At 38.1% G+C, this 19,841-nt stretch overlaps 1 protein-coding gene across 1 annotated transcript in view; it reads right to left on the bottom strand.

Annotated features, from left to right (window-relative positions):
• Nucleotides 1-19,841, bottom strand: part of KDM5B (lysine (K)-specific demethylase 5B) — a 98,547-nt gene that overhangs the window by 12,773 nt on the left and 65,933 nt on the right. Inside the window, exons 12-20 of the mRNA XM_006834125.1 lie at nucleotides 19,481-19,643; nucleotides 11,876-11,995; nucleotides 10,722-10,916; nucleotides 8,188-8,369; nucleotides 7,922-8,046; nucleotides 4,707-4,857; nucleotides 4,429-4,543; nucleotides 3,524-3,879; nucleotides 2,332-2,470 (exon numbers count right to left, since the gene is read on the bottom strand). Of these exons, the coding sequence (XP_006834188.1) occupies nucleotides 2,332-2,470; nucleotides 3,524-3,879; nucleotides 4,429-4,543; nucleotides 4,707-4,857; nucleotides 7,922-8,046; nucleotides 8,188-8,369; nucleotides 10,722-10,916; nucleotides 11,876-11,995; nucleotides 19,481-19,643 (1,546 nt within the window). The remainder of the gene's footprint in view (nucleotides 1-2,331; nucleotides 2,471-3,523; nucleotides 3,880-4,428; nucleotides 4,544-4,706; nucleotides 4,858-7,921; nucleotides 8,047-8,187; nucleotides 8,370-10,721; nucleotides 10,917-11,875; nucleotides 11,996-19,480; nucleotides 19,644-19,841) is intronic.

Raw genomic sequence — 19,841 nt, 5'->3', positions numbered from 1 at the left:
GCTCAATTTTCAGTCAAGCATAAGATAGGTAGATAAGGAGGACAATACTAACAAGGACACACATAGAAAGGTCAACCATTTGAGATCAAAAGAACAGAATTCTGACAATTTTAAGAAGGGTGGAGAAAGAAAATGGAGTGGAAACAAGAAACTCAGGAAAAAAGTAGGTAAGTGATGATACAATCAGGGGATTGCAATTGAGATGAAATAAAATATATGCTTTGTAAAATTCACAACAAAAAGTTTTAAAAAATAAAAAGTAGGGAAGAGAGGCCAATGGATTATTTTACTAGTCTAAAGACATTTAAGGAGATATACCAATCAGATGTAGTCCTGGATTAAATAAGCAGCAAATAAGCTCCATACGTTTAGCACTGGACTGCAGACCACAATGTCCAAGATATGGGCCCACCATCCACTCCGTGGGGGAAAGATTGAGGCTTTCTGTTCCCATAAAGATTGGAAAAGCCTAGGAAACCCTAAATTGGAACCGACTTGACAGCACATTAACAACAACAAGGAACACTGTGGGAAAACAGTATGGACTGGGTCAACTGATAGTCCACTCCTTTTGACATAAATAATTAAAACTATTAGAGCATAAATATTGTGCAAGACAATTCACAGATTATATGGTATCCCTATGATATGATTTAGAAATATGCTATATGTAGAGCAAAAAGAATACTACATAACATTAAAAAATAAAACTCCACTAAATATGAATTGATTTGTTAGTCACATCTCCCTAGTAACTCTTAAATATATGCTGTAAAGGCTGTGTTATTATTTAAGGAAAGGAGTGAAATTGCATTTTGTCCTTTATGGGTCACATGCTAACCTCTTCTCATTGCAGTCATCTTAACCTTCTGGACTGCAACCAATCACTTAGGGCAAGTGTGCTAAAACTAATCACTATTGTTGTTGTTGAGTGCCTGTCAAGTCAGTTCTAACTCATGATGACCCTATATAGGGTTTCAAGGAGTGACTGGTAGGTTTGAATCACCTACCTTATGATTAGCAGTCCAATGTTATCCTACAGTACACCATACCAGGACTATAATGCCAGTAACTACTGACAGACACCTGCATCGAAAAGGGTCCCTTATGTTTAGGAAAATAATAAATACCTGCCTTGATTTTTGTTTTTTAAGCTATCTGGGGTCACCTACTAACTACATATTCTTTTCAAACAATCTATCTCTCTTCCCTATTAACTAGAACAGACGGCCAGAAGTTTATTATAAACATCTGTCTAGAAGTGTCCTACTATTAGGCATTTCTTATCAACAACTGGCCAATAAACACCATGTAAAATTACACAAGCATTCAGAAAAATGAGTCTTTTTGTATTTTTAAAATCTGATGGCTTCATCAAAGTTTAACATTTAACCGTCTGAACTTAAGACCATTTACCTTACTAGGTCCACAAGAACGCCCTGATTTACAATGATTAGAAGATAGAGGAAGGGCATCAAAGTTATTTAACTGAACATTGGATAAAACACTGGAATGCATTGTTTGCACTTTAGTAATAACACAAGTGATTTTTTTTCCCTTAAGACACAAGTTGGTGTGTGTAGCTTCTAACAAAGGGACATAAATATATGATGAAAATGCTCAAGATATTGTTTTTTTTTTTTTTGCAGGACTGTGGGGGTATGAAGGAGCCCTGGTGTCACATAGGGTTAAGCATTTGGGCTGCTAACCATAAGATCACCAGTTTAAACACACCATTAAATCCACAGAAGAAAGAATAAGGCTATCCTTTAAATATGTAGCCTCTGGAACCCTATGGAGCAGTTCTACTCTGTTCTATAGAGTAGGTATGAGTTGGAATTGACTTGATATAGCACTGCATAGTTTGATTTTTTGTACGGTGGATATATTTTCAGTCATTACTTGATGAAAATTCTGGACCCTGGAGCCTAGTTTGGTCATATTCATGTAACAAGACTCAATAAATCTACTCGATTGTCTACATTCTAGAGCTACTGGCAAAGCAACAAATCTCCATCAATCATATTTACCAAGAATTAGAAACCCTATTTTTAGCTCTTTCTCTTCTATTCCCAACCAAGTCCTTGACTTTGATCCCTGGCTCTAAGGAAAACTTGATTGTATTTTTGAAGTTTTAAATATTTGAACCAACTGATCAGTACAATACCTGGAAAGCACATCTAAATACAGTTGGATAGAATCTACAATTTGCACAACTCTAAAATATTAAATCTGTGGACTAAGATCTAATATTTATTTTTATAGATTTCTAATTATTGTTCTTTATAGATGTATGTATACATTTAGGACATTAAAAAAAAAAAAAAAAACCTGCAGGACTTCTACATCCTGAAGCCAGTCTCTGGCTCTCTGCACTGAGTCTTTCAGAGCCACACCATTGGGCAGATATGCGGGGATCTCCTCAATCTCCTTCACTGCTGCAGCAAGGCTGCTCAGTGAATGCCTGGGTCTGTAAAAATTAAAAACAAAAATGACTTGGTATTTTATAAGATTGCTCATTTATCTAGACCAGAAAAATCATTTCATAGGAAATGACTATTTTTTTCAAATTAGCTCATTTCATGTAGCTGCATAAGACTTTTTAAGAGCATCAACAATTTAAAGAGCAAATGACCCAATGAAGCATCTAAGTACTATTTATTCCTGATTCTATGATTGTATAATCACAAACTTCCTTGCATAAGGTAACCGTGTTAATTTCCTCAATATCAAGGCTAGATATATTAGAAACACTAGATACTCAAGAGTTTCACCAAAATTAAAATTCTCTAGGATATCTCTGCTCAATTATTCTTATTTAGGATTACAAAAGAATCTATAACCTAGATATTCTTTGTGCTTTATGCTGTCAATTGGGCCAATTAAGATGTTTCAGATAAAAAGCAAGATTAGGGACGGACTTTGTTCTCTTCTCCCTCAGATGACTAGTCCAATCAACTCTATCAGATACAGTTAAGGTACTCTGAATTACAAGTGCATAGTCCTGTTTTTGTTAGAAATTATCTGTGCTATCTTTCTTTCAAGGAGGCCTGGTAGCTAACCTAAAGGTTTGTGGTTCAAACCCTCTTAGCAGACCTGATGATCTGCCTTCCTAGAGAATCCTATGGGGCATTTCTCTGAGTCATGAGTCTAAATCAACAATAGTAGCCAGCAAAACATCGTTTTCATTTTACAGAACATAGTGTGTGTTAACTGTTAGACATGTTTAAAACTCCTTGAGACATCATTAAATATATTTATTTGTAAATGCTTTCCTTCTTTCAAAGTTATTATATTTGGGTCCAGAGCAATTTTATTAGACCAACTCTAAGAAAGGCATGTCCATTTATATCATTCACCTCAATCAGTAAAAAAAAAAAAAAAAAGTTCCAAGGCAATCACAAGTAATAACCAGTTATTTCTACATGTACATGTATAACTAACTGCAACAAATGTTTACCCAAAACTTGCTATATATACCAAGTGCTGAGTTCAAAGGAGAGGTGGGAGATTGCTCTTTTACCTGGCCTTAAGTAGACTCTTAGCTTTGTCATCCCAGTGCTCCGACACTGTGAGCAGTTCTTGCAGTCGTGCCATAGCTTTCTCCACTGCTGAATATGGAGCCAGTCCCACTCCTAAGTCTATGAGACGTCTCATATCATCTAAAGTGAGGGAGGTAGGGTCTAGGCAAGCTTGTTGCACCTCTTCCAGCCAATGGGCCTGCTCCAGGCGGATACGCATCTCAGTAAGCTGTGGAAGTTCAACATCAAATTCAAAGCTGACGTCTAGCAAGTCCTGCAGCTCAGCAGCACTGGGCATTTCCTCAGAAAGCAGTTTCTGGCTATGCTGTTGGAAATCTTCTACACGATTCAAGAGGTCCTACAAAACACGTTGTTCCATCAAAACAGTAATTTCAGTAATCAGTAAAATTAGTCATTCTTAGAATCTCCAACACATATTCAGTGTGATCCTGTCTTTCATCTCATCTGTTTTAGTATCAACATAGGCTAATTAGGTAACAGTAGAGTCCTGGTGTAGCATTGTAGGACAAGTACTGGGCCGCAAGGTCAGTAGTTCAAACTCAATACCCACTTCTCAGAAAGGGCTTATACAGGGTTGCTATGAGTTGGCACTTATCAAGAAGAACAATTAGGTAAAACAAGACACACTGGAGACAAGTGACTTTAACAGATGGTATGGCAAGTACATAAACTAACCAGTGGTTCTTTTTTAATGCAAAAATTTCCTACTTGATCTCATCTGTGAATCTGTTCTCTTTTAAACAACACACTATAAAACTATTTGCAAACAAACATACAAGTTAGCCAATAAAGAAATTTAAGCATGTCAATTTTTTTTGTTGTTTTTAAACAAAATCTTTGTTTGCAAACTGTAGGTTTACCGAACTCCTCTTCCACACCTGCTTACCTTTAGCAATGGTGTCTGACTGAGTACACATGGAAGAGCATACAGCTGTGTCACAAACTGTCGGAGTTCAGTCACTGTCAGCTGATTTTGAGATTTTCCTCCGCCAGATCGATATCTGTGAAGACAAAGGCCCATGAAAGCCATATGAGAACATATGCAGTATTCACCACACCCAGGGTCCAACATGTCAAGGATCCAGGATAAAAGGAAAGTAGTCATGATAGATTTCCAAAGTTTAACTGCAAAAAGTCCAAAATCAAAAGAGTTAAAGTATGTACCTTGTTTGCCTTTTGCCATTAAGCAACTGCTGCGCAACAGAGGCACATTTTTCTGCATCCTGTGTGACTAAGCGAAGGTGACGCAAAAGATCATTGTCTGGGAATTTCTTCATTTCAGATTCTTCAATTAAAGCCTTAAAGTTGAAAAGACCTGGGGTGGAGGGGAAAAGCACTTTTTCTGTACTCATTATCACGGTTGGTATGAAATACAAAGAAACAGTTTGCTTGTCAGTACTTATCTATAAAATATTTAGAAGGTTTTTTGGCTGGTGTGGTGGGGTGATTTACCACGTTACCAGGGTTAGCCTCATATGTAACATAGATATGATTTGAAATGCCTTAAGATCTTCAAAATGGTAAACAATTGGCTTATAAAAAACAAAGCAAATATAGATTCTTATTGTGCTGAGGACAACCCCTTCCCTTGTGCATTTTATTCTAGTATGCTGAGACAATGAGAGTAATCCCAGCCCATAAAAGAAAGGAGCAGAGTTATCTTTTGGGCTGCAAAAAAGGGAAAACTCCCAAAGCCAAACCCACTGACTTGAGTCCATTGTGACTTATAGTGGCCCTACTGGATGACACAGAAATGCTACGAGGATATAACTGTTACAGGAGCAGACTCCCTTCCCTAACAGTTACATCCTAGTAGCAGTTCAGAAAGCAAGTAAAAACACTTTGACTGAGATGGTCTGGGAAACAGTGCCTTTCAAATTAACAGAGGCCTTGACTTTGACTAGAACAAAGCGATAAACCAGCATTCCAGAAACTCCTAATTTAATGTAATGCTACATTTTGTTGCCTTTGTCCCTAGATCAGGTTCAAACAAAAAAGTTTTTCTAAGATTCCACATAGAGGAACTAGGGAGACACACTCACGGACCCTCTACAACAAAGATATGAGAGACAAAAATGAAACTGCAAAGGTGAAATTTTGAGAACCCTGAATCTCAGAGGAAACGTTAATTGCGGATTGAGTGCTTGCTGGGAGGAGAAGCTGAGATAGGGAGACTGACTTGTGGCTAGGCATGGCACACCATCTTGTGATAGCAAAAGAAGATGGCCCAGCAGAGCAGACACACAGGAAACAGGAAAGGTGAGATTCCTTCATTTTTCAACCAACTCCCCTGGTGATCAGAGAGGTGGGCCAGCTCTCACCCTCATTCATCCCTAGTGCAGACCCTGCTCTCTGGGAATTCAAAGCCAAGTGGTTTGGAGCCTCGCCAGTGGGAGGTGGGGGCCTACTATGTTGCTTTGGTACCTGGATACAGGCAGGTTTGGCTGCAGAACTACAAAACCTGCAAAGCCACCAGCCAGCATTTAACTAGTCACATTGCCCCCAACTGCCCTGTGGACCTAACCACCACAAAGTAGTCTGCATCCACAGACTTACTTCTGGATTGAGTGCCTTTAACATAGATAGCACCAAGGCTCCTAAGAACTCCATCTAAGGCCAGGAAATCTACTGTCACATCCCTCCCACACCCATATCCTGAGATTCTTGACTGGCAGGAACCCCCAGGGTTATCTCCTATCTGGATCCAACAGTCGCACTGTTTTTTTGTTTTGTTTTGGGGTTTGTTTTTTCTGTTTGCTTGTTTCACTGTTTTTTGCTTATTTTTCTAGCTCCTCCTCCTACTTCTTTTACTCCTTGAATTTTAGCCTATCTCTGTTTTTTGTTTTTATTTTTGTTTCTCATTTTTCCACTTATTTTCCCCCTTTTCGATGTTTTTTACTCTCTCATTTCATCTGCCCTTTCTCCCTGATTTTCCTAAATATGTTTTACTCTTTTTTATTTTCTCTTATCTGTATTCTTTTCTTCAGTTTGCTGCCTCATTTTGTTGTTTTTCTCTTTATTATTCTATTTTCATTGTTGGTTCCTTGTTTGTTTATTCTACTTTGTTTTCTTGTGTGTATGTATGTGTGTAAGCCTGGGAGGAGTAGACAAAGGGGGGGATGGGTATGTGGAGAGGGGTCTTCTCTTTCTCATTGACAGGAGATAGTAATGTTGCCCATACAACCCAATCAAAACTGTACTCTCTACCAACTACACTTGAGCCAATACTATCTGATCAATGATAGACAGCAGTCAACACCAACCAAACCTACCCTAAACAATGAAGGATAACAGTGCACATCATAAAGGAAGAAAATAAATAATATTTAGTAAGTACTGAAAATGAATAGAAAATCCACAAATCAAATGAACTCAGCAAAGAAAATTACGTGGAACAAAACCAGTACCACAACAAAACAAAACAACACAAAATGACAGCCATCATTTAATACCTACTGAAAATTATAGAGAATGTAAATGGATTGATGTATCCCAGTCAATAAACCAATCAGAATGGTTAAGAAAAAAAGATCATTCAATATGTGGTGTACAGTAGACACAATAAAAAGATGAAGACAGCCTAAATGTCATCAATGGAAGAATGGTTTGGTACGTACACACAATGAAATGCTACACAACACTAAAAAATGTCAATGAAACTTTGAAACAATTCACAACATACAGAACATAGAAGACAAAAATGCTTGAGACCAATGTTGTAAAACAGTAAGAAAAGAAACAATCTATGATGGCTATTGGGGAGAGGGCTGCGAGCGGGAGGGAAAATTATTCACGGGCTAGACGGTAGACACATGTTAATATGGCTGACAGGGCCAGGCAATATACACCAAGAGAGAGGTGAAAGAGAGGGAGGAACAATGAAGGTAGCAAGAGACACAGGGAAGAATGCAATAGTTAATTGAGTAGAGGTGAACACTGTAAACTGATGGTACACGGATGGGATCACAATCATTATAAGGAAGCAAAATATATGATTTGCTGAATGTAAACTAACTATCTGTTCTGCAAACCTCCACTCAATTCACAATAAAAAGCTAAAAATTTTTATAAGATTCCATATAAAATGAAAAATATATTTTTGTTGCTGTGATAAAGAGATGTAAACAGGGTTATTCTGTTTCCTAACAATATGATTTTCACTCAATAAATGATCTTGCACAATTCATAGATCAAGACTTCACCTTGATATGAAGATGTCTGCCTCATTCACGCTTAGTTTTAAGATGGTCTCTGCTAATGGTCTGTGTCTAGACAAAAGGGTTAACCAAGGACAAGGATGGGCTGTTTTGAGTAACCTGCTGTTGGTAATACACAACAAATTTGTCAGTCATCAAGTCAAGCTTTAATATATCACATACTTTTCTTTTTGTTGATCTTTGCCTCCAAAGCTTCATTCACATTTAAGGCCCATTCATTATAAGATTCTGCTCGAAGTTTCAATGCATTCATCATGGGGTAGAGATCATCCAGAGTGTATCTATAGCTGGAAGCAAAACAGCAGACTAAACTTCGAGATATGTGGGTTTGGAGAAAATTACGCTTTCTACTCAACATTACAGCCCAGAGATGTACAGAGGGAGCCAGATTCTGAGTTTCCCATAGGCAAAATCATCTTTCTACTTACCGTAGCTTGTATTTATAGGGGAGACAGGAACACAATTCCTTTACGTGATGCAGACAAACTAGCAGGCCAGGTTTACAAGAACAGGAGATGGCAGACATGAAGCATGTAGTTTTGCATTTTATACACTGACGTTCATCATCTGGCAATAGCTCAAAATCCATTCTTTCCGAATCAATTACTCCCTGAAATAAAATGTACTTTACAAATCTTCAGAGGATAATATAATCCCAGCCCCCAAGGCAAACAAGGAATGGAGGAGCTTCAAAAACAGAGCCTTACCAAAATAGGGAGTGCATGATGAAAACTATGGTATATGATAATAATAAACTAGCAATATAGGAAAGGTCATCTTTTTCACTTGTCTAGAAAGAACACTTTTTGAAACTGTAACCCTTATTATGAAATGTAGAATCTTGCATTTTGGTCATTTTGATCTCAGTATGAAGACCATTAACAATACAACTACTAAGGTTAGCACTCTATTTTACTCCAAACGGGCCTAAAGCAACTAAGACAATCTTAAAGTTCTTTACAGGACTCCAGCGTGACACTTTTGGAAAATCCATAAAAACAATTAAATAATTAAGATAGAGCAAATTGAAAAGATTAACACACAGGGATTGTAGAGATTGGTAAAATACTAAATGGCCTCTTAGAGTCTTTTATACAAAGGAATATTATAACCCTGATAAATTAGAAATTTTGTCTAATTGGAGACACTAAAGTCCTAATAAAGCATTTAAGGTAAAGAATGTTAAGAAACAAAAGAGGAAATGGAAAACAAAATGGAGATAACAAGAAAAGTAGATGGAAGAATTCGAAGTTAAGGTCATGAATCAGAAAATTTCAACTAAGCTTATATAAAAAACCGGCACTTATAGAGAGAGCCCTGTTGGGATATATCCTTGTCATTCAGTGATCAAACTTCTACCACTTTCCTCTTTATTTGGAACTGAATCCAAATCCAACCTTGAAAATTCAAAAGCCTGATTTTGAGTCAGTGGGGTCCTCTGTATTATTATACTGTTTTTTAACCTTTTGACCAGTTCACTTCTGTTTCAAGGATGTTTATTGACAAGGAAACATATAGTTCACTCAATTTTTAATTTGCAAACTTTTACATCTGGGGGAAAAAAGTATTTCCTAAAGTTCCAAAAATGTGCTAACCATTATTGGTGTCAAAACCTTGGAAAGTCAAGCCGCTTAGAACCTGTGAGCATTTCTTTCTCCAACTCTAAAATAAAGGTCAGAGGAAAGCAGGTAAGAAAGTAGGTAACTTGGTGAATGGGGACCAGAAAATCAACATTTTAGGATTCTACTCACAGGGATATGTTTCAAAAAGTAGTAAATAAGATTATTCATAGAGGATTACCTTCCACAGAACGGTACTAGTCATTTTTACTACCAAAAAAAGTAATAAATCCAAGAAAACGTGTATAATCTATAGAAGTCTCTAAAACATCGATGAACGAAATCAAGAGAAATTTAATAGAGTGATAAATAACCATGTTTGTAGACTAGACTCAATACTGTTAAGTATCAGTTCTCCTCAAACTACCCATAGGCTTAACACAATCCCAATCATCAAAACCCCAATAAGATTTTTTGGGTAGAAGCTGATTCTAAAATTTTAGAAAATGAAAGAAATTAAAATATCCCCCTCTCCACTGCCAAAAAAAGTTAGAAGGGTTGAACTGATCAATGCATATCGAGCAGTGGCCAACCGATTTTCAAGGTGCCAATGGAGAATGGAAAGTCTTTACAAGAAATGGTGTTGGAAATTGGACATTCATATATAAAACCTTAACTTTAACCTGTATCTTGTACCACATATAAAATTTAATTAAAAATAGACTTAAGAGTTAATGGTAAAACCTAAAAATGTACATTTCTAAAAGAATATATAGAAGAGAATTGCTGTGGTGTTGGGATAGGGTAAGATGTCTTAGATAAGACACATGAAGCAAAACTAACTCCATGAAAACATAAAAAGAGAAAAGAACAAATCCCGCTCTTTGAAAGATACCACTAGATAACTGAAGATAAACCATAGATGTGGTTGGTGTTGTTAAGTGCTGTCGAGTCGATTCTGACCCATAGCGACCCTGTATAGAGTTTCCAAGGAAGCTGGTGAGCTCGAACCACTCACTGACCTTGAAGTTGAATAGACTTTGCACTCTTACAGGTTAGCCCACAGCACAACACCAGGACTCCAAACCACAGATAGGAAGATAATAAAATTGCTTATCTCATAAATGGCATGCAAAAAATATAAAGAATTCTTACAACACTAAATGCAAAAAAAAAACAGAAAAACAAAACCACAGGAAAAATTTGGACACTTCACCAAAGAAGATGGATGGGTAGCAAATGAGCATACAGAATGATTAACCATTAGAGAAATATAAATTACAACCATAGTACTACATACTAGAATAACCTAAAATAAAAGTTAAATAGACTAAAGACTAAGAAAAGTGTTCTAAAATGATATAATACCTAATGGTATACAATTAAGATTCCAAAAACCTTACCAGTTTACGGACAGTTTCCCTCAAAGCTTTCTCGTCCTCGATCATAATGGCCATGTCCTTCTGAACAGTTGAGGCCACTACAACATCTAGTACATCAGCCTTGGAAGCCATTTTGCAAATCATCTCATCATGAGAAAACACACAATAACGGTGAAGTAACCGATAATGCTCCACACACTGTCGGCCTAAAGGCAGCTGTGTCAAAAGAGAGGGAAATACGTAATATTCATCATCTCCTTTCTATATCCAAAGATTTCTGGCTTTTATGATCAAACTACAGAGTTCTGGTAGTATAGTGGTTATGAGTCGGGCTGCTAACCTCTCCTACTCTTCTGGGGGTGAAAGATACATAGTGGGTATACTTACTTTAAAAAGTGGATTGGAGGGTGGGGAGGAGAGGAAGCTAACAATATATATTAACAATACACTAATTAACGCCCACAACAATGTAAAATTTAAATGAATTTACACATTTCTGGAACAACTCTGCTTAACTGTTATGATAAACCTGCTTCTGGGAACATTTTGAAATAATACCAGTATACTAAAAACTACACACAAGAAAATAAAACAAGTGTAGATACAGCTCCTAAAAAGAACCAGAAAAGCACTCTAAAACAAGCTTCAAATCATTAAATTTAATATCACACATACTCAAATAGTTATTTACAGATAGCTGAAAAGTGTTAATACTAAAATAACATTCAACTTTATACCTAACAACCAAATGTAGACTAGAAACCAAATGTATCATTAAGTATACAGTAGCTGTGTTTTGGATATTTTAAGCCAATGCAGTCTTACAAAGTGTAGTGCAGACTGAAAAAATTTGTTACCAGTTTGTTAGCAATTTGAAATACGTTACTGAGTTTGGACCTGAATGTTTAGCAACAGACTACTTTTTTCATAAAGAAAATCATAGTCCAAATATAAAAACTGTAGGTTGAACTTGACTGTGTGCTTATTTACAATGTGTGCAACAAGTGCCTGATCTGGTTGTGGACTAGCAACAATGTGTAGACCAGCGTTTTAGTGGTACTAGTTTAAGCAACTGTATACATGATAATTCTAAAAAAAAAAAAAGTACACATCATTTCCCCAGGAAAAAAAACAACAGTAAGTTTGAAAAGACTTCATAAATTGCAATTACATACCCAATCAACAGTGCAGAAGTTAACAGCCTCAGCAAAATTAAAACCTTGGTTAAAACCACTGTGGTAGGCTCTTGGAAATGTAATCACAAATTCCCCAGCACACTGATTAGTTCGATAAACCTAAGGAAACAGAAATGGAAGCTTTTTGAGATTCTTAGATAGTGACATCCTCACTAAAGACAATTTGGATGGATGTATATAGATCATTTTTTTCAAGGAAAAAAACAAAAAACAGACCATTAATTGCACATATGCAAATTCAAACTGAAGCTGAAAAAAATTTAAAACAAGTCCACAAGAGTCAAAATATGACCATGAATATATCCTACCTGAATTTAGAGATCTGAAGAACAGAAATGATGCATTAGACACTAACGACCAAAGACCAGAAGAGTTGTGAGATGACATCAAGAACATCATACATGAAGAAAGCAAAAGGTCATTAAGACAAGAAAGAAGGAAAAAATCAAAATGGGTATCAGAAGAGACACTGAAACTTGCTCTCCAGCATAGGTATGCTAAAGCAAATGGAAGAAATGAGGTACAATAGCTGACCAGAAAATTTCAAAGACAGCTCAAGAAAACAAAGTCAAATATTACAATAAAATGTGTAAAGATCTGGAATCAGAAAGCCAAAAGGGAAGAACATGCTCAGCATTTCTCAAGCTGGGGGAACTGAAGAAAAAGTTCAAGCCTTGTCTTTCGTTATTGAAGGATTCTCTGAACAAATTATTGAATGATATAGAAAGTATCAAAAGAAGGTGGAAGGAATACACAGAGTCACTGTACCAAAAGAAAATGGTTCATGTTCAACCGTTTCAAGAAGTAGCATATGATCATAGGACCAATGATACTGAAGGAAGAAGTCCAAGGTAAATTGAAGGAATTAGCAAAGAACAAAGCAACAGGCATTAATGGAATAAAAATTGCAATCTTTAAACAATGTGAGGCAGCACTGGAGGCACTCACTCATCTATGCCAAGAAATTTGGAAGACAACTATGTGGCCAACCTACTGGAAGAGATCCATATTAGTCCTCATTCCAAAGAGAAGTGATGTAGAATCATGGGACAATAACTTTGATATCCCATGCAAAAGTTTTATTAAAGGTACTACAGAAATGACTGCAAACATACATTGACAGAGAACTTCCAGAGGTTCATGCCAGATTCAGAAGAAGACATGGAACGAGGGATATCATTGCTGATGTCAGATGGATCTTGGCTGAAAGCAGAGAATACCAGAAAGATGTTTACCTGTGCTCTACTGACTACGCTATGGACAACATTGACAAGCTATGAACAACATTGCCAAGTATGAGTACTCCGGAACACTTAATTGTGCTCATGAGAAACGTATACCTGGATCAAGAGGCAGTTGTTTGAAAAGAAAATGGTAATATTGAATGGTTTAAAATTAAGAAAGGTGTGCAACAAGGTTGTTGTCTTTCACTATACTCACGCAACCTGTATACTGAGCAAATAATCCAAGAAACTGGGTTCTATGAAGAGAAACGTGGCATCAGGATAGGAGGAAGACTCCTTACCAACCTGTGATATGCAGATGATACAACCTTGCTTGGAGAAAGTGAAGAGGACTTAAAATACTTAGCTGATGAAGATTAAAGACCACAGCCTTCGGTATGAATTGCATATCAATGTAAAGAAAGCAAAAATCCTCACCATTGGACCAATAAACAACATTCTTATCACTAGAGAAAAGAATAAAGTTGTCAAGGACTTCATTCTTCTTGGATCAACCATCAACACTCATTGAAGCAGCAGTCAAGAACTCAAACACAGTATTGCATTAGGCAAACCTGCTGTACAAGACCCTTTACAGTGTTGAAGAGCAAAGATGTCAGCTTGAAGTTTAAGGTGTGCCTGACACAAGCCATAGTATTTTCAATAATCTCATATACATGCGAAAGCTGGAGAGTGAATAAGGAAGACTGCAGAAGAATTGATACTTTGGAGGTATGATGTTGGAGGAGAATATTGAAAGTGCCATAGGCTGCCAAAAGAAAAGAACTAACAGATCTGTGTTGGAAGAAGTGCAGTCAGAGTGCTCCTTGGAGGTCAGGATGGCCAAACTTCATCTCTCATACTTCGGACATATTGTCAGGAGGGACCAGTCACTGGAGAAGGATATCATGTTTGGTAAGGTGGAGGGTCAGAGAAAAAGAGGAAGACCCCCAGCAAGATGCATTGGCAATGTGGCAGCACCAATGGGCATGGCAACAACTGTGAGGCTGGCCCTGGACCGGGCAGTTTCATTCTATTGTTCACAGGGTTGCTATAAGTAGGTGCCACCTCAATGGCACCTAACAAGAACAACAACGATATTAGATCATTTTTCAGAAAAGGTAGCTTTCTGTCAATTGAAAGTAAGTCAAGGGGACAACAAACAAGATGGTGGAATGGGTGGACATGTAGTAAAGGAGCTCTGCCAACAACAACACAGAATACCCGACCAAGTAGGCTCAGGGGATGGTCCCAGAACTCTGAACCACATATAAAGGAATATTTAGAAGGTTAGAAGGCTCACAGCTGGGGGAATTTGTGGCAGAAGCAAGAAATCCATTGCTTTCTACTAGTGCGGGATGCTCAGCTGCTCCAGGAGCTGCCATTTTGGTTGAGACCAAGCGAGGGAAGGATTGGAGAGGCCGTAGACGCCTGGCAGAACCACTGAGATAAAGGTGTGGACATTTTTTTCTTTTGGTATCTGTTCACTGGTCCCTTGCTGTCTGCGCACCCCCATTCTGGTAACTATAGGGGTGCCTGAGCTTGTGGACATCCCAGTCCCACCCTTGGAGGGTTCTACTATGCATTCGCACAAAAGTAAGTGAAACTACTTACATAATTATCTATAAATAAATAAAAAGTGGTGGGAGGGAAAATTATGATAGAATAGATTCCAGAGCTACTTCCTTTCTTCCACAAGACAGAGTAGTATCCAAACTATAACTTATTAATAGCTAAGTAGAAAACATGGCTTATACTACCAACAATCTGGCAACATCTAAGATGACAGCCTATTTTTCTGAATACAGCCACAATTTAAAATATCTCAAAATTATCATCTCAGAATAAGGTGTCCTAGAGCCAACTGCCACCACTCATCTGTCCATTTATTGCACTGCAGTGACTTGCTGGTGACTTGTACATTACTATAATGATACAACGTTATGCCACAATGGTATCTCAAATACTGTCAATGTCACCCATGGTGGACAGGTTCCAGATGAAGACAGACCACAAGAAGGGCCTGGAAATTTACTTCCCAAAATTAGCCAGTGGATTACAACAGATGAAACTGTCTGATATTTTATGGAAAAATTAATCCTCTGGGTTGGAAGGCACTCAAAATACACAGAGACCATAATAATCAACTCAGGCAGAACAATGATCATGAAGATGGAAAAGGAAGGGGCAACACTTTGTTTGCTATACAAGAGCCAACTTGTCAGCAATTAACAATATCACCAATTAAAGAATCCCAATCAACTCTCTACCATCCAGAGCTGACATGGACCTCAAACTTACCTTTCATCATTCCTGTCAATTTAAAGTGAGCCAGGATAGTTATGTGAAGTGCTTTTTAAAAGTTCATAGGAAAATATCACCATAGAAAGCCTGTAAGTCCGTCTTCTGTCCATAACTGATTGGAATACCTAAAATGGGATATAACATGCCCAGTGAAGGATGCTACCTGCGGAGCCTCTACATTACATAAGACTATATATAGGTGGAATCCTGAACAGCATCCAGAATCTTGAGAGGTGGGAAATTTCCCTCTGGGAGGATGGGCAGACCAGCCTGGAGTGGCTAGAACAGAAGAAATCTCTTGAAAGAAAGACTGACAGGAAAAATACAAAACAATAGCAGTGTGGGCATATGCACAAGAATACCCACACTTGCAGATAATACCCACTTGACCTAGCCTCAATGACTGGATGATCAGAGTGCAACTAGAAGAAGAAAGAAGAGGAAAAAAAGAGTAATCTGATACAATTTGATGAACTTGACCTATACCTATGGACTCAGCAACTCAAAAGAGGGAACAAATCTTTAGAGCAAGGATCATTCCCACCACCTCCATACACAGAGTGGACAGGCATGGGCAACAGCAACTTGGACATTGACTATCCAAAATTTGGGGGGGGGCTACAAAGGCAAGAAGTGACTGGCTTACAAGCTTTCAAGAGGGAACTTAAATCCAAAGGGCGTGGAGGAAGGTAGAATCTCCACTGAGTAGTATACAATCTATCTAGGTGGGACTGATGAAAGGAAATGTGGATAGGTCTCTTGTGATACAAGGGTGAATAATTGTTAGCAGGACTGATTGTGAAGGTTGTAAATGTAAAAGTAGACATTTTGTGGCAAGGAGGTGAGTGATTAACTTTGCAGGCTAGGAGCAGAGGTCCCTGGAACCATGGAGGGAGAAGTGCGGAGAGCAGGACCCTACCCAGAGAAGCAGAGATCCCCGAGATAGAGGCAGAGATGATGACGGGGTGAGATGGAGCAGCTGGGGACTCGGGACCCAGGGAGGGAGAGGGCCTGTGTGCTGATGACCTGGGGTGGGGAAACAGGCTTGTAGGATGTATCCTTTCGTTGATTGGTGATGCGAGGAGGGGATTGTAACCATGGCAATGAAACAATATACGACAAGATGAATGTAAAACTAATGTTCTCCCATGTAAGCTATCACATAATTCACAATAAAACTTTAAAAAAAAAAATTCTATTTTCCCACAAAACTATTTGAAGCTCCCTCATATATTTCCTAGCCCCACCGGAGGTTATTGTTCTAGGCACACAAATTCTCATGCTGAAATTGCTAGTGAAGCTCTGGTGTGGCGCTGGAGGTTAATGCACCAGACTGCCAGCTTAGTGTGAACCACTGGGTTGGCAGGTCAACCTCATAAGCTGCTCCTCGGACACCCTATACAAGGTCACTATGAGTGAGAAATGCACTTAACAACATTTCACACAGTGCTGTGGGTTACTGCACTGGACTGCAAAGGTACCTCAAACCACAAGGCTGGTGTTTCAAGTTTACCAGCCTTGTGGGTCAGAACCAGCTCAACAGTATTTAACTGTTAACAACAACAAAGTCAGAAACAGGCTAAAGTTAGAGGCTGGGTACCCTCCACATGAGAACTATTCCTTCTAACTAGACTACTTCCTCCCTTTCACATTCTTTGTCAAACATATTCTTCATACACCAAGACCTAGCTCATCTAATTTATGAACCCTTGTCTGGTTTTCCATAAACACAGAACCCATCGATAAAAATAAGTCTTACCCCGTAAACCATGAGTCCCTTGATGCATGAAGGACTTTTGAGAACCTAACCCCCACATGTTGTTGTTGTTGTTATGTGCCGTCGAGTCGGCTCCGACCCATAGCGACCCTATACAGGATTTCCGAGGGTATAAATCTTTACGGGAGTAGAAAGCCTCATCTTTCTCTCGCAGAGCAGCTGGTAGTTTCGAACCGCTAACCTTAAGGTTCGCAGCCCGATTCGTAACCACTACGCTACCAGAGCTCCTTCATAGTTTGCTAAATTATTAAAGACAGAGAGTTCTCATTTAGAGCAAACTGCTCAACAAGGGGATTAACAACAACAAAAGAAGTCAGTGTGGAAAATGTCAACAATGAATTAACTACTCCAACAAGGACCAGAATGGGTAAAAACTCCAAATTAAAGGGGAGGGAGAAAACAAAGACTTAGATGTATTCGAAGATGAATGCCCATAAAACAACCATTTAACTTGAAGCTGAAAATAACTTTTAGTCAAATAGAAGGACTATAAAACAATGTTGTTGTTAAGTGCCATCGAGTCGGTTCTGACCCATAGCGACCCTGAACAGGGTTTCCGAGGCTATATATCTTTACAGGAGCAGAAAGCCTCATCTTTCGATTCGTAAGCACTACACTACCAGAGCTCCTTGTTTTATAAAACAGTAACATCCATGAAAAATGTGCTCCTGACTACAATCAGCTGTATGAGACCAAAAGGGTAACATTTGCCCAAAAGTAAAGATGACGAGAAGACAGAGAAAACAGAGAGAATGGCAACTAATCTAACAGAACAATCTGAGTATGATATGTAAACTTTGACCTAAAGCATAATAGAATGTTCAAAAAGAAAAATGCCATTAATAAGGAGATGATAGTATTTTGGTATTTAAGTCATTATTTCCATAGTTCAGGAATAATTTAAGATCCTGCAAAGAAACCGTCCAACAGCAAAAATTTTATGTCACAGCCAAGATCAAGAACTCACATTTTAACACTATACATATATCATTTATATTTGATTTCGTTAACTAAAATGAACTCTTCAAGTTCGCACACCTTAATCTTGCTTCCTAAGTCTCTGTATTCTATTAAACTAGTATACAAAGGTACAATATGTCACATTGCAATGTGTGAGAAAAGAGCATCAGAGGACTTTTCGGTTTAAAAGGAGCCCTAATACTTCAGGCTCAAGACCTTGAAATTCCTTTTCTTTCAAAACCATCTTAATTGGGAATGTCGTTATTGTTGTTAAGTGCCATCAAGTCGGTTCAGACCCATAGCAACCCTGTACAGGGTTTCCAAGGAGCAGCTGGTGAGCTTGAACTGCTGACCTTGCAGTTCAAAGAGCTTTGCAGTCTGGCAAAGTATCCCACAGCACCACACCAGGACTCCTAATCGGGAAAAGGAATGTAAAATAATTACTAAGATCCAGTAAGCATGACATTTTGGTTCAACTACTGGCCTCTTGATGTGCAGAAAAAGAAGAATGGTAAGAGCTGAAGCAGTCTCCACAATTCTGAGACTAGACTAGAAATTGATCCAAAACTGCTCTGAAAGGAACTGCATTTTAAGGATTGAGTTTACTGGTCAAAATGAGACTGTAAGAACCTGAAGCTTTGGCCCTCAACTACCTGCAACCTTAACTCAATTCACAATACAAAGTTTCCAAGAAAATATCTATAAATGTCTAGTGATCCCTGAGACTGTGGCCCTTAGTGGGCCTGAATCCACCATCAGAAATCACTTCTCAGTCAAACAATGTATGAGTAAAATACTTCATAGAACAATCAACTATACAGGATCAAATGGGCAGCATTTACCCAAAAAAACCTAAGTTTAGAAGACAGAAAAGGATGAACGGAAACAGGGTACCCAGGGAGGAAGTGCTGCTACGCTAAAGAATTTCAACAAATGCCACAAAATAAAAAATACATAAATTGTTGTCTGTGAAATTACTATGCTCTACACACTTTCAACCAAATCACAGTAATATGGCCAATCAATGACATCAATAACAATGAATTACACATTTAAGGAAAAAGAACATGGCACTTTTTGCAATGCAAGGCTGCTTAGCTATCTAGTTATTAACTGTAACTAATTGGTTTCTATGGTGTCTGAAGATCCAGTCCCACTGACTTAATGTAATATTTGCCAAACTGTATAAAACAGCTGTTTCTGCTATCAAGTTATGCTATGGAAACACATCATTAAATCAATGCCATAAAAAAGAGCAGCAGGGAAAAATAAAAATAGTGAAATAAGCATGAGGGGTAAGAGGAGTAACCCAGAACATACAGGCACTTCATGAGTCATCAGGGTATTGGGGTTCATGATGGTCACAAGCTGATGGAGGAGATCCGGCTGGGACACAAATAGTTCTGGAGCCAGTTTCTTCATTACATTTTCGAGTTGTTCAGCAGCATACCCTGGGACTCCATACCAAGTTTTGGGCTCACCCCTAGAAAGAGATCATAAAAATAAATCAATCTGCAATACCAACATAAACAAAATGCTTAACCAGTATATATTTTTCAGGCCCTGCTATATAAAACAATACTACAAAGGCATGCTCAAATCAAGGAAGTATAAAGTTATTTGAACATATGTAATGCATTTTCCATCCTCAAATATAAAGTTTAAACATGAGCCTTTCCCT

The sequence above is a fragment of the Chrysochloris asiatica genome, unplaced genomic scaffold, assembly GCF_000296735.1.
Source record: "Chrysochloris asiatica unplaced genomic scaffold, ChrAsi1.0 scaffold00009, whole genome shotgun sequence".
In the NCBI taxonomy this organism is placed as follows: Eukaryota; Metazoa; Chordata; class Mammalia; order Afrosoricida; family Chrysochloridae; genus Chrysochloris; species Chrysochloris asiatica.
The sequence above is the reverse complement of the archived record's forward strand: the minus strand, read 5'-3'. Positions and strand labels throughout refer to the sequence as shown.